General features: G+C 39.4%; 1 protein-coding gene across 2 annotated transcripts in view; it reads left to right on the top strand.

Moving 5' to 3' along the window:
• The window catches only part of Topaz1 (testis and ovary specific TOPAZ 1), an 85,783-nt gene that overhangs the window by 66,849 nt on the left and 3,375 nt on the right, over positions 1–15,559 (top strand). Inside the window, exon 18 of one of the 2 annotated variants that reach the window (XM_075964061.1) lies at positions 14,531–14,734. In XM_075964061.1, the coding sequence (XP_075820176.1) occupies positions 14,531–14,734 (204 nt within the window). Of the gene's footprint in view, positions 1–14,530; positions 14,735–15,559 lie in introns of those variants that run through there. The other variant, XM_075964062.1, reaches the window with a different exon arrangement.

Raw genomic sequence — 15,559 nt, 5'->3', positions numbered from 1 at the left:
AAAGTATCATATCATCAGCAAATAGTGAGAGTTTGACTTCTCCTTTTCTGATTTGTATTCCCTTGATCTCCTTTTGGTGTCTTAGTGCTCTAGCTAGGACCTCAAAAATATATTGAATAGATATGAAAAGAGTGGACAACTTTGTCTTGTTCCTGTATTCAGTGGATCACTGGGAGTTTCTCTCTATTTAGTTTGATGTTCACTGTTGGCTTGCTGTATATTGCCTTTATTATGTTTAGGTATGTTCCTTGTATCCCTGTTTTTTCCAAGACCTTTATCATGAAGGGATGTTCTATTTTGTCGAAAGCTTTTTCAGCATGTAATGAGATGATCATGAGGTTTTTATTTTTCAGTTTGTTTATATGGTGGATTATGTTGACAGATTTTCATATGTTGAACCATCCCTGCATCTCTGGGATGAAACTCACTTGACCATGGTGGATGATGGTTCTGATGTGTTCTTGGATTCAATTTGCCAGTATTTTATTGAGTATTTTTGCATCAATGTTCATGAGAGAGATTGGTCTGTAATTCTCTTTTTTTAGTAATGTCTTTCTGTAGTTTGGATATCAGGGTAATTGTAGCCTCATAAAAAGAGTTTTGCAATGTTCTTTCTGTTTCTATTTTGTAGAATAATTTGAGGTGTATTGGTATTAGTTCTTCTTTGAAAGTCCCATGGAATTCTGAGCTGAAACCATCTTGTCCTGGGCTTTTTTTTTTTTTTGGTTGGGAAACTTTTGATGATTGTTTCTATTTCTTCAGCAGTTATAGGTCTGTTTAATTTGCTTATCTAGCCTTGATTTAATTTTGGTAAGTGTTATTTATTCTGAAAGTTGTTCATTTCCTTTAAGTTTTCCAATTTTGTGGAGTACAGGTTTTTGAAATATGACCTGATGATTCTCTGTATTTCCTCTGTGTCTGTTGTTATGTCCCCCTTTCATTTCTGATTTTGTTAATTTTGATATTCTCTCTCTGCATTTTGGTTAGTTTGGATAAAGGTTTGTTTATTTTGTTGATTTTTCTCAAAGAACCGACTCTTTGTCTCATTGATTCTTTGTATTGTTTTCTTTGTTTCTATTTTGTTGGTTTCAGCTCTCAAATTCATTGTTTCCTGCCTTCTAGTTCTCTTGGGTGAGTTTGCTTCTTTTTGTTCTAAAGTTTTCAAATGTTCTGTTAATTCTCTAGTGTGGATTTTTCCAGCTTCTTTATGTATGCATTTAGTGCTATGAACGTTCCTCTTAACACTGCTTTCATTGTGTCCCATAAATTTGGGTATGTTATATGGTCATTTTCATTTAATTTTAGTAAGTCTTTAATTTCTCCCTTTATTTCTTCTTTGACCCATTGATGATTCAGGTGAGCATTGTTTAATTTCCATGTGTTTGTCGGCTTTCTGGAATTAGTATTGCTGTTGAATTCTACTTTTAAGCCATGGCGATCTGATAAGGTACGTGGAATTTAATCCAGGTTTTTTTATTTGTTGAGGTTTGTTTTGTTACCAAGCATGTGATCAATTTTTGAGAAGATTCTATGAGGTGCTGAGAAGAAGGTATATTCTTTTCTGTTTGGATGGAATATTCTATAGATGTCTGTTAGGTACATTTGAGTCATAACATCTGTTAGTTCCCTTATTTCTCTGTTCATTTTTTTGTCTGACTGACCTGTTCAGTGGTGAGCGTGGAGTGTTGAAGTCTCCCACTATTAGTATGTGGGGTTTAATGCATGATTTAAGCATTACAAGTGTTTCTTTTACATATGAGGGTGCCCTTGTATTTGGGGCATAGATGTTCAGTAATGAGATTTCCTCTTGATGGATTTTTCCTGTGACTAATATAAAATGTCCTCCTTTGTCTCTTTTGATTGATTTTAGTTTGAAGTCTATTTTGTTAGATATTAGGATAGCTACATCAGCTTGTTTCTTAAGTCCATTTGATTGGTATTTTTCCCAACCCTTTCCTCTGAGACTATGTCTGTCTTTGAGGTCGAGATGTGTTTCTTGTATGCAGAAGAAGGATGGGTTCTTTTTTTTCATATCCAAACTGTTAGCCTGTGTCTTTTTATAGGTGAGTTGAGGCCATTTACATTAAGGGATATTAATGACCAAGGATTGCTATCTCCTGTTAATTTAGTTTTCTTTGTTGGTGATGTTAATTTGTGTGTTTTCCCCTTCTTTGGGATTTGCTGCTATAAGACCATCAATTGTCTGTGTTTTTGTTGATGTAGCCAACTTCTTTGGGTTAGAGTTGTCCTAGTATTTTTGTAGGGCTGTGTTTGTGGCTAGGTATTGGTTCAATCTGGTTTTGTCATGGAATATCCTGTTTTGTCCTTCTATGGTGATTGAAAGCTTCTCTGGTATAGTAGTCTGGGCTGACATCCATGGTCTCTTAATGTTACCTGACCAGGACCTTCTGGCTTTCATTGTCTCCAATGGAAAGTCAGGTATAATTCTCTTAGGTCTACCTTTATATGTTATTTGACCTTTTTCCTTTGCAGCTCTTACTATTCTTTCTTTACTCTGTATGTTTAGTGCTTTGATCATTATGTGTCAAGGGGACTTTTTTTTAATCTAGTCTATTCGTTGTTCTGTAAGCTTCTTGTATCTTGATAGGCATATCTTTTCCTTAAGTTTTCTTCTATGGTTTTGTTAATTAAATTTTCTGTGCCTTTGAGTTGCCTTCTATACCTATTATACTAAAATTTGACCTTTTTATGGTGTCCCATATTTCCTGCATATTTTGGTTTAAGCTTTTCTTAGATTTAATGTTTTCTTTAACTGATGAGCCTATTTCCTCTATTGTATCTTCAGTGTTTGAGATTCTCTCTTCCATCTCTTATATTCTGCTGTTCATGGTTGTGTTTGTGGTTCCTGATCATTTTCTCATGATTTCTGTTTCTATAATTCCCTCAGCTGTGTTTGCTTTATTGTCTCTATTTCAGTTTTCAAGTCTTGATTAGTTTCTTTCATATGTCTGACCTTTTTTTGTTTTTTTTTAAGGGGTTTGCTGATATCTTCCAATTTTTGTTTGTCTTTTCCTCCATTTCTTTGAGGGAATTTCTCATTTCCTCTTTAAGAATTTCAGACATTCTCCTGAAGTTATTTTTAAGTCATTTTCTTCTGATTCATCTATATTTGGTTGTTCAAGTCTTGCTGTTGTAGGGTCTTTAGGTTTTAGTGGTGTTGTGTTGTTCTTTGTGGTGTTGAGTGTGTTCTCACCTTTTCTATTCATCTTTTTTTCTAATAGGTGTGCTTGGGGCTGTCTGTGATTCTGTTGATTAATTTTCTAGGTGCCAGTGAATCCAAAGCCCAGATGGTTGTTCTCATGGTACAGTCAGCGCCATTGTTCTAGTTCCCCCTTTGGTCACTTCGTGTTCCTGGAGGTCAGTCAGTGTTCCCAGCCTTTCCTACACTCCCTTGGAGTTTGCTATCTCAGGCCTGCTCTAGCCTAGGTTGTCAGCTCAGACCTGTTTCTGTAAATGTCCCTGGTCTGGATTCATTACTTCAGAGGTCCCTAGTTTGGGGTTGGTCCTGTATAGGACTCTGGCTCTGATCTACTCTCTTACAGGTCCCAGGCTCAGGTGGGCCCAGACCCGCAGAGGGCCTGGCTCAGGCCTACTCCCTCAGGTCCCAGACTAATGCTCGGTCCAGTAGATGTTTCTGGTTCCTGTCTATTCCCTTTGACGTACCAGACCCATGCCCGGACCCACAGAGGTCCTGGCTCAGGCCTACTGCCTCTGAGATCCCAGACTCATGCCTGAACCTGAAGAGATCTCTGTTCCTGCCTACTCCCTCGGAGGTCCGAGATTCAAGCCCAGACCCACAGAGGTCCTGGATCAGGCCTAGTTCCTGGGAGGTCCCAGATTCACGTCCGGACCTTCAGCGGTCTCTGTTTCTGGCCCACTGGTTTATTGGTTGTTCCCCTGTACCTGCTCCTGTGGGATTCACTGTCTCATATCTGCTCTGGCCCAGGTTGCTGGCTCAGTCCTGTGTCCGCAAATGTCCCTGGTCTGGATCTGCTCCCACTCCCATGGAACTCACTTTCTCAGGCCCTCTCTGGCCTAGGTAGCTGATTAAGTCTCGCTCCCATGGAGCTCACGCCTCAGTCCTATGCTGACCTAGGTCGTTGGCCCAGTCCTGCTTTTGCAAATGACCCTGGCCTGGATCTGCTCCTGTTCTCATGGAGTTTACTGCCCGAGGCCTGCTGTGGCCCAGGTTGGGATAGTTGTTATTAATCTCGCCCAAAAATTTTTTACAAGCTCTTTGCCAAGGTTCAGTGTCTTCCTATAATATTTTAATTTCATCATTAGTAAAAGGTACTATAATTTCTCTTGGTTAACAAAGTCTCAAATTTCCTTTTATAATTAATTCAGATATCTTTTCCACATAAGATTTTAATTTTTTACTCCGTTTATGTGATAAAAAAAAAGATCCATTCTAAGATAATATCTTCCTTCTGCAGTAAAATTCTTGTAGGGGAATATCTTTTTGCATTCTAAGTTGGCATTTTCAAAAGCCAGAGATTCAATAAGTGCTCATCTAGCTTCTGGATCTGTTGCAGCTTTAGTTAATCTTTGTAAAAAGTCACTAAAGTGTTCTCTTGGGCCTTGTATGACCTTAGTATATGATTCAGTTCTTATTCTGATTCTTAATCCTGTCCCAAGCATTAGAGGCTGCTATCTGGCATAGGGACAAGATGTGTTCATTGTAAAGAGCTTGACTCTGTGCATCAGCATAACGGCCCTTGCCAAGAACTTGATCTTGAGAAGCCTCAAATCCTCTGGCTCTACCTTGATGTTCCAGGGCTTTAGGTTCCTCTCTCCAATAGCACTTCCACTGTAGTTGTGGCCCATCTTCTAGCACCACACAGACTAATTGAAGGCAACAATGTGGAGTAGACTTGTTGTTTGAAGCCCATGTTGTTACCATCTCTCTAACAGATGGTGACTGCATGCCGTAAGACACAACTGCTTGTTTAGTCTCTCTTAGACCTTTTACACCTATGGGTTCCCACTTACAGTCTGTGTTTCCATTTGGGTATTGAGTATTTGCTGGCTTTTCAGAGGTAGTAACAGGTTAAGTAGCTAAAAACTCCTGTAAGTCATCTCTGACTCTGAGAGGTTCTGGTGATACTAAATCTTTACTATTGTCTTTTGCCTGTGCCTCCTCTCCTTGCTTATCAGTTCTGACCAGTTCCTCAGTCGATTCAAATCTTTTATCACTGCCTTTTGTAAAGCCTGAATCTCTTGACCTGTGAATATTTCTAATGATTTCATCAAATCAATTAATTTATGGTTCTCATTCTGCACATGTGATCCCAAGTTTTAAAATTTTTCCATTAATGATATCTTCTCATCCTTAGATATTATTTGGATAGCATGTATGTTGCCTCCCTGGAGGGATCTTCTATGTGCTAGCTTCTCATAACTCTTTAACAGATTTTGATGGTCAATTTCAACAGTATGAATCCTTTCAGATAATCTCTCAACAACCTTTTGTATGGTTTCATAACCCATTGACATGGATTGAATTTTGCCTGTCAAATTAAGGTTATCATTTTCAATAGTATGAATCGTTTCAGCTAAAGACTGTATCCTTCCTAAAAGTGTCTCAATTTTGACTCTTTATCAGACTATTTCTTTAAAGATATAATAGAAGAACAAAACTAATAGCCATCATGACACAAAAATATATGTACCAGGTAGGTAATATAGCTCTTGCAGAATTTCATCTGTAGTAGAAATAAAGAGGTTGTTAAATTCTTGGATGGTGATATTGTATGCAGTCATCTTTGGGTTGGTTTACAATTTTAAATTCATTTGTTTATTTATTAATCAAATTAACTTACCTCCATTATAATTTTCAGAGAATTGCTGTAGGTGTACTAATCTTGATTGGTCAGTAGGTGTCACAGTTGTGGCAGTAAGGTAGGTCCTAGATCAGTACCTGAATTAACCTGAGATTGAGAGTTACTAACAGATTTAGTTAATTACTTAAGAGCATCTCACCCACATGTGGAGAAGGTTTGAGTTGGGCAAAATGTCAAGGAACCCAGAACTTGGCAGGCAGTTGCAAGCTGTGAGGTTACTGGCTGGATTTTGGACCAGGCATTTGTGGATCCAAGCTGGGAATGGAAGCTTGTGTTCCAGAATCAGCTCAGCCTGATCAGAGTAGGTTTGGCCGAAGCCAGAGAAGCTGCAGAGGCATTGCGACAGGACTCAGCCACTCAGTAGGCAGGACGAAGCCATCGCAGGCCAGTGGGAACCTGCTAAGTGCTGCAGCAGGCCAGCCAACCCAAACCTTGCACAGCTGTGCCAGAGGGGTAGTTCAGCTGTGTGGGGTGGGAGCAGGGCCCAGCAATGGTGTGGGCATATTGGGCGCCAATTTGTTGATATACAAAAGAGTTCCACAGTAGCCTGGAATGGAGTAAAGCAAAGGTTTATTTATTTGGGGAAACCCACAGAGTAATGATCTGCAGTCCTATACATGTCCTGGGAGCTGAAATTGAATCCAGCAGCCAAGAGGGCCACGCGGCTTTTCATCTGCATTTATAGTACATGAGACCACGCCCAAAATGGGCGGTATCTTAAAGGCTATGGGGCTGAAGGAGTCCCCACTTCCTTCTTATTTAGACAAAAAAGGGGAGGTGATGTGGGATGCCCCTCTGTATGCTGTATGTTTTATTACTCTTGGTTAATGAAGAAGCTGCTTCGGCTTATGGCAGGGCAGAATAGAATCAGGTGGAAAAACCAAACAAAGATAGAATAGGCAGAGTAAAGGAGAAGCCACATAGCTGCCAAAGGAGAAAGACAACGCCGGAACCTTTCAGGTAAGCCATAGCCTCGTGGAGATACACAGATGAATAGAAATGGGTTAATTCGAGATATAAGAGTTAGGTAGGAACACACCTAAGGTATTGCCAAAATATTATAATTAATATAGTTTCTTTGTGATTATGTGAGTCTGGGCAGTCAGGAAACAAATGAGCAATCTCCATTTATAAGGAACAGTCCTCCCCCCATTCTAACAGCTAGTAAAGAACAATTCTCTGCCTGTTCTAACAGCTAGTGAGGAACAATTCCCCACCTGCTGTGCTTAGCTTCTCTAGTCCAGTATTTCTTTTTTTACTTAAAAAAATACCAATCAAAAATTCCTACTCCCTCCCCTCCTCCTACATCCCTCCTTCTCCCTCCACAGACCCTCCCCCCACCCCTCCAATCCTAAGAGAGGGCCATGCACCCCGCCCTGTGGAAAGTCCAAGACCCTCCCTACTACATCTAGGTTGAGCAAGGTTTATATACGAAGGGAATAGGATCCCAAGAAGCCAGTACATGCAGTAGAGACAAATCCCAGTGTCACTATCAGTGGCCCCTCAGTCTCAGTGTATGAACCCCTCATGGTCTGGAATTCCTTGCTCGTGCTCTCACTCCTTTAACTCTTCAACTGGATCTTGGGAGCTCAAACCAGTGCTCCTATGTGGGTCACTGGCTCTGTTGTTGGACGAAGGGTCTATGGTGATATTTAAGATAATCATCAGTCTGACTACAGGGTAAGACCAGTTCAGACACTCTCTCCTGAAGGCGTAAGTCACAAACAATGCCACACCAGTTTGGAATTATGATTAATAGGGTGGTATTTATTTAAAGGGGAAAAAACTTACAGATCACTGTCCCAGACAACAGCCCTCTGCGCAACCAGGAAGGGAGTCTAGTCGCTGAAGAGAGAGAGGAGAGGGAAGTGGCTGCTTTTTTAAAGGGAGAGACCACGCCCCAATGGGCTGGTATCTCAGCGGCTATAGGCTGGAGGAGCGGGAGGACCTCCCACAACACTCTCCTCTATTGCTTGAGGTGTTAGCTAGGATCATCCCTGTGGGTTCTTGGGCATTTTTCTAGGGCCAGGTTTCTTGCTAGCTCCATAATGGCTCCCTCAATCAAGATATCTCTTTCCTTGCTCTCATATCTGTCCTTCCTCCATCTTGACTATCCCATTCCCTCAAGCTCTCCCCAACCCTCCTCCCCTCCTTTCTACCCCCTGCCCTCCTGCTCCCAAATTTTTGTCTGATTACAATTTCCAGGTGAGTCTATATATGTTTTATTTGGGTTAACCTTCTTAGTTTCTCTAGGATCATGAACTATAGGCTTGATGCCCTTTGTTTATGACTAGAATCCACTAATGAGTGAGTACATACCATATTTGGTTTTTTGGGGGGTTCTGGGTTACCTCACTCAGGATAACGTTTTCTAATTATATCCATTTGCATGCAAAATTCAAGATGTCACTATTTTTTACCACTGAGCAGTATCTAATGTGTAGATGTGCCACACTTTCTTCATCCATTCTTCCACTGAGGGGCATCTAGGTTGTCTCCAGGTTCTGGCTATTACAAATAATGCTGCTGTGAACATAGTTGAACAAATGTTTTTGTAGTATGATTGGGCATCTTTTGGGTATATGCCTAAGAGTAGTATTGCTGGATCCTGAGGTAGGTTGATTCCCAGTTTTCCGAGAAACCACCACACTGATTTCCAAAGTGGTTGCACAAGTTTGCATTCCCACCAGCAATGGATGAGTGTTCCCCTTACTCCACAACCTCTCCAGTAAAAGCTATCATTAGTGTTTTTGATTTTAGCCATTCTGACAGGAGTAAGATGGTATCTCAGAGTTGTTTTGATTTGCATTTCCCTAATAGATAAGGAAGTTGAACATGTCCTTAAGTATCTTTTGGCCATTTGAAATTCTTCTGTTAAGAATTCTCTTTTTAGTTTAGTGCACCACTTTTTAATTGGGTTATTTAGAATTTTAATGTTTAATTTTTTGAGTTCTATATATTTTGGAGATCAGACCTTTGTCTGATATGGGGTTGGTGAAGATCTTTTCCCATTCAGTAGGCTGCCTTTCTGTCTTACTGACTGTGTCCTTTGCTCTACAGAAGCTTCTCAGTTTTAGGAGGTCCCGTTGATTTATTGTTGCTCTTATTGTCAGTGCTACTGGGGTTATATTTAGGAAGTGGTCTCCTGTGCCCATGCATTGCAAGCTACTTCCCACTTTCTCTTCTATCAGGTTCAGTGTGGTCAGATTTATATTGAGGTCTTTAATCCATTTGGACTTGAGTTTTGTGCATGGCAACAGACATGGATCTATTTTCATTCCTCTACAGGATGACATCCAGTTATGCCAGCACCATTTGTTAAAGATGCTTTCTTTCTTCCATTGTATCTTTTTTGATTCTTTGTCAAAAGTCAGGTGTTCATAAGTGTGTGAATTTAATATCCAGGTATTCAATTCTATTTCATTGGTCAACATCTCTGTTTTTATGCCAATACCAAGCTGTTTTCATTACTGTAGCTCTGTCATAGAGCTTGATGTCAGGGATGTTAATACCTCTGGCAGTTCCTTTATTATACAGGATTGTTTTGGCTATCCTGGGCTTTTTGTTTTTCCATATGATGTTGAGTATTGTTCTTTCAAGATCTGTGAAGAATTGTCTTGGGATTTTGATAGAGATTGCATTGAATCTATAGATTGCCTTCATAAGATTGCCATTTTTACTATGTTTATCCTTCCTATCCAAGAGCATGGGAGATCTTTCCATTTTCTGGTATCTTCTTCAATTTCTTTCTTCAAAGACTTAAAGTTCTTGTCAAATAAGTCTTTCATATCCTTTTGTAGTGTTACCCCCAGATATTTTATGTGACTTGTGGCTATTGTAAAAGGTGATGTTTCTCTGATTTCCCTCTCAGCTTCTTTATCCTTTGTGTATAGGAAGGCTACTGATTTTTTTTTTAGTTGATCTTGTATCCTGCCACTTCACTGAAGGTATTTATCAGCTTTTACAAGTCTCTTTCTTGGTTGAGACTTTGTGTGGTTTTGGTATCTGAGTAATTATAGCTTCATAAAAAAGAGTTTGGCAGTGAGCGTCTGTTTCTATTATGTGGAACACTTTGAGGAGTATAGGCATTAGCCCTTCTTGGAAGTTATGGTAGAAATCTGCACTTAAACCATCCGGCCCTGGGCTTTTTTTGGTTGGGAGGTTTTTGGTGACAGCTTCTATCTCCTTGCGGCTTATAGGTCTATTTTAAATTGCTCACATGGTCTTGATTTAATTTTGATAGATGGTATCTATCTAAAAAAAAAGTCCATTTCTTTACATTTTCCAATTTTGTGGAGTACAGTTTTTTGTAGCAAGACCTAATGATTCTCTGAATTTCCTCAGTGTCTGTTGTTATGTCCCCCTTTTCATTTTCTGATTTTGTTAATTTGGATGTTCTCTCTCTCTCTCTCTGCCTTTTGTTTAGTTTGGATAAGGGTTTGTCAATCTTGTTGATTTTCTCAAAGAACCAGCTCTCTGTTTCATTGATTCTTTGTATGGATTTCTGTGTTTCTACTTTGTTGATTTCAAACCTCAACTTTATTTCCTGTCTTCTTCTCCTCCTGGGTGAGTCTGCCACTTTTTTTAAAGATTTATTTATTTATTATGTATAATACATTCTGCCTCGATGTATGCCCGCACGCCAAAGGAGGGCGCCAGATCTCAGTACAGATGGTTGTGAGCCACCATGTGGTTGCTAAGAATTGAACTCAGGACCTCTGAAAGAGCCAACCAGTGCTCTTAACCACTGAGCCATCTCTCCAGTCCCCTGCCACTTTTTTTTTGAGCTTGCTGGCAGGCTGTTAGGTCACTGATGTGAGCTTTCTCTGTTTTCTTTATGTGGGTCCTTAGTGCTATGAACTTTCCTCTTAGCATTGCTTTCCTAGTGTTCCATAGGTTTGGATATGTTGTGTGTTCATTTTCATTGAATTCAAGGAAGGTTTTAATTCCTTTATTTCTTCCTTGACCCAGGGGTGGTTCAGTAGTTGACTGTTCGATTTCCATGAGTTTGTAGGCTTTCTAGGAGTAGTATTGTTGTTGAATTCTAACTTTACTCCATGGTGATCTGATAAGACACAGTGGATTACTCCAATTTTTTTTGTATCTGTGAATATTCGCTTTGTTACCAAGAATGTGATCAATTTTAGAGAAGGTTCCATGAGGTGCTGAGAAGAAGGTGTATTCTTTTTTGTTTGGGTGGAATGTTTTATATATATTAAGTCCATTTGATTCATGACATCTGTTAGTTCTCTTATTTCTGTTAAGTTTCTGTCTGTTTGACCTGTCCGTTGTTGAGAGAGGAGTGTTGAAATCTCCTACTATTAGTGTGTGGGGTTTGATGTGCAATTTAAGTTTCAGTAATGTTTCTTTTACATATATGGGTGCTCTTGTATTAAGGGCATAGATATTCAGGATTGAGACTTCCTCCTGATGAATTGTTCCTGTTATGACTATAAAATGTCCTTCACCATCTCTTCTGATTGATTTTAGTTTGAAATCAGTTCTGTTAGATACTAGGATAGCCACACCTGCTTGTTTCTTAGGTCCATTTGGTTAGAAAAACCTTTTCCCAACCCTTTATTCTGAGGTAGTGTCTGTCTTTGAGGTTGAAGTGTTATTTCTTGTAAACAGCAGAATCCTGGATCCTGTCTTCATATCCATTCTCTTAACCTGTGTGTTTTTATAGGTGAATTGAGACCATTGATATTAAGTGATATTAATGACCAGTGGTTGTTCGCTCTGGTTATCTTTTGGTAGTAGTGTTTGTTTGTTTCCTTTCTTTGGGTTATGTTGGGGGGGGGGGGTGGTATCAGAAATCTGTGTTACTGTGGGTGTTGTTGGTTTCCTTGGGTTGAGGTTTTCCTTCTAGTACTTTCTGTAGGGCTGGGTTTGTGGATGCGTGTTGTTTAAATCTGTTTTGTCATTGAATATCTTGTTTTCTCCTTCAATGGTGAATGAAAGCTTTGCTAGGTATAGTAGTCTGGGCTTGCATCCATGATCTCTCAGTGTCTGCAGCACATCTATCCAGGACCTTCTGGCTTTCATGGTTTCCATTTAGAAGTCAGGTGTAATTCTGATAGGTTTACCTTTATATGTTACTTGAACTTTTCCCTTTGCAGCCCTTAATATTCTTTCTTTATTCTGTATGTTTTGTGTTTTGATTATTATATGGCGAGGGGATATTTTTTTATCAACTCTATTTGGTGTTCTGTAAGCTTCTTGTACCTTCATAGGGATATCCTTCTTTAGATTGGGAAAGTTTTCTTCTATAATTTTTGTTGAATATATTTTCTTTGCCTTTGAGCTGGAATTCTTCTCCTTCTTCTACCCCTATTAGTCTCAGGTTTGGTCTTTTCATGGTGTCCCAGATTTCCTGAATGTTTCGTGTTAAGAATTTGTTGGATTTAGTGTTTTCTTTGACCAATGAGTCTGAGTCTATTTCCTCAATAGTATCTTCAGCACCTGAGATTCTTTCTTCTATCTCTTATATTCTGTTGGTTATACTTGTCTCTGAAGTTAGTGTTTGTTTATCCAGATTTTCCATTTCTAGAGTTCCCTCGGTTTGTGTTTTCTTTATTACCTCTATTTTAATCTTCAAGTTTTGAACTGTTTCCTTTACCTGTTTGGTTGCTTTTTCTTGGTTTTCTTGGGTATCTTTGAAGGATTTGTTAATTTCTTTCAGCTTTCTGTTTGTCTTCTCCATTTCTTTGAGGGAGATTTTCACTACATCTTCAAAGGTCTCCATCATTTTCATAAAATTACATTTAAAGTCATTTTCTTCTTTGTCTTATGGGTTAGAATGATCAAGTCTTCCTTTTTTTGTGTCCACTATGTTCTGGTGTTAGGATGTTGGAGGAATTCTTGCATTGGCACCTTCCCATCTCTTCCTTCAAATGAGGCCAGTAGTGTCTTGGCATCTTGGTCCAATCCTTGCTGTGGCTGTCTCTCTTATGACCACCAAGTATTGGTCTCACAGGGTTCCAGGAAGTTCACAGGGAATGGTGGGTTGGGGGCAGGTGGAATGAGGTCTAACAGGCCAGCTCCCTGCTGGTGGCTAGGAATGCCAAGGAGACCTGGGGAAGGGGGGCCCTGGATTTTCTCCCACGTGGAGGTTTTAGGGAGTGGGGGGTCCGGGGCCACAGCGCCACTATTGACTCACCTCTTATGTCCACCAAGTATTGGTCTCCATGGAGCTAGCAGGGAACCTAGTCTAGTATTTCTTAATGAAGTCATTTCCTATAAAGTATGTTCTGTGTAAGTTAAGTGTAGGTTTTAAAAATGCTTCTCTGGGTTGTTTGTCAGCAGCTCTGGTCTACATACCCTGAGCAATTGATTCTGTTTACAGTGAAGAGGACTGATCAGGATACATCTTAGTAATCTTGGAATAAATGAGTTCTCTTAAAGGTTAAAATTCAAGCTTTAAGATAAGAAGAGGGAGCCCATGAGCAGAGCTTTAGTCAGGAAAACTGACAAGTTCAGAGGGCGATACAAAGGATGCAGTGTTGCACAAATAATAAAAACCCAGAAAAAGATATTGGGGCTCAGGATGAAGATCAGAAAAGCAAAGCGGCCAGGCACTAGAGAGGTCTTACTACCAAGGTCCAGACAAAGGGGAGATCCCGGCTCTGTGAATCCTCAGATAGAAACCAAGACCTCTCTCCTCCAGTGTTATATTCCTCTCTAGTGCTGGGATTAAAGGTGTGTACCCCCACTGCCTGGCCTGTATGGCTGATTGGTGTGGCTGCTTTGCACTGATCTTCAGGCAAGCTTTATTTATTAAAACACAAATAATATACCACCATAACAGAGGATGATTTAGAACCTTCCCTGGTCTCCCAATATCCCTCAACCTCGTTTTCCATTGACTAAGAGATGCTGTTTTTAGCTAGCATTGCTAGAATGTGCCTTCCTGATAGTGCTATGTTCTTTGCCACCCCGTATGCCCTTAACATACAGTTGTGTTGATGATGAGCAGAGTGGGTTTAGCGGTGAGCAGTGAGCTAGATTCCTGAAATTCATACGGGACAAACTAAAGGAGATTCCTTTGTTTGTATAGATCAGGATGAGGGGTGATGTAATAACAAGTTTGATGTTTAGGAAGATACTAAAGGGAAAGGGATTCATTTCCTGATACAGCCTGGGCCACTTAAAGATTCTACATTGACGTGGACCCAACGGAGCAGAAGTGTGATGGAGCTGGACGTCTCCAAGGAGACTTCTGTGCCCTGAAGTCACTAGTGGGACACCGTGAAAGGGTTTTGGTGTGTGTGTGTGTGTGTTTGTTTGTTTGTTTGTTTGTTTTAGGGTTTTTGAGTGAACATTAAGAAAAAATGTATTTGAGTCTTGAAAGCCTGAGGTCTGAGCTCTGCAAACAGAACCATGACATTTTTCAAGACTGAAGATTGAACCTCATATGGGGACCAAATGCAGGGAAACAGGTGCACCTTCTTTTCGCATTCTCCATTAGAAAGGAAGTAACGGTTTCACTTTTGTCAAAAAGGTTTTTGTTTCTTACTTGGAGAGTATGAAAGATGTTTTACTGCAGTGGGTCTGATTTCTGTAATGAGAAGAAAGCTTGGGTTGGGAGGAAGAAAGTAGAATATTAATTTCAGTCTTTCTATCATTGATCCTTTTTCATTTTATTGTATCATTTTTTTCCATTTCAGATACCGTGGAGGTTTCCCAGTATAGCCTTCTTTTTAATAAACTTCTAGATGCCTGTATAGAAAGTAACAGTCTTGGCATATCATCTTGTGTAGCAGAGTTCATGGTTTCCAAAAGCATCCCTATTGACTTTTCCTTTCTCAGGAGACTAATCACTTCCTTGGGAAGGAGTTGTTTGTGGCTCAAAGCCAGAACCCACTACAAAAGTAAGTTCCATTGAAATGTTTGAATTAATATGTTGGTTTTACTATTTTCTAATCCAGAACTCATCTATAATATTTTCAATATGCAGAAATAATAGTTAGTACATATTCACAGGTAGAGGTCTGATAGATCTGTGCTGAGTTTTGAAAACTTTTTTTGTCCTTTGTTTACAAGTGCCATGCTTTTCTCCTAGCTTGTCATCCATTCCAGTAGAGGGCAAACAAAGAAAATTTGACCCAGTTTGACAGATCTTACAGCACAGGAGTAAAAATGTTAGGTGAATTGAAATGGAAATGTTTGGGTGTCAGAAATCCCAGCCACCCAACCTGAGCTAGAAGTGTTTTTAAACTCCCAGCTATGATCACCTTAACAAGTGGTAACATTTCTTCCCAAAAAAATGGAAAAATAATTAGGTTGAATTATAAGTAATAAGTTTAAGTGTTTAATGCATGTTTTGTTTTGGGGATTAGTTTTTGAATTTTAACAGGGTCTCATGGTTTATGCATGTGTTCACGGACACATAAACGTAACAGTAATTAAATAAAATTTAAATATTTAAATGTTACTGGAACATCTTTAGATTGTGTTTAGATATAGTTCTCAGAGATTAGCATCATCATGAATGATATAGTTTAGATATGTGTTTAGATATGGTTCTCAAAGATTAGCATTATCTTGAATGAAAAAAACATTTTAAGCAAAATCAACATGCAGTTTTAATTTGATTTTGATAAACTGTATACGATGTTATCTGTGTCCAATTGAGTGTCCTCAGAGTATTAATTATCATTTCAAATAAGCAGCCAAATAGTGTCAAGTTAAGTCAA

Source organism: Microtus pennsylvanicus, chromosome 3 (assembly GCF_037038515.1).
Source record: "Microtus pennsylvanicus isolate mMicPen1 chromosome 3, mMicPen1.hap1, whole genome shotgun sequence".
NCBI lineage: Eukaryota > Metazoa > Chordata > Mammalia > Rodentia > Cricetidae > Microtus > Microtus pennsylvanicus.
The sequence above is the reverse complement of the archived record's forward strand: the minus strand, read 5'-3'. Positions and strand labels throughout refer to the sequence as shown.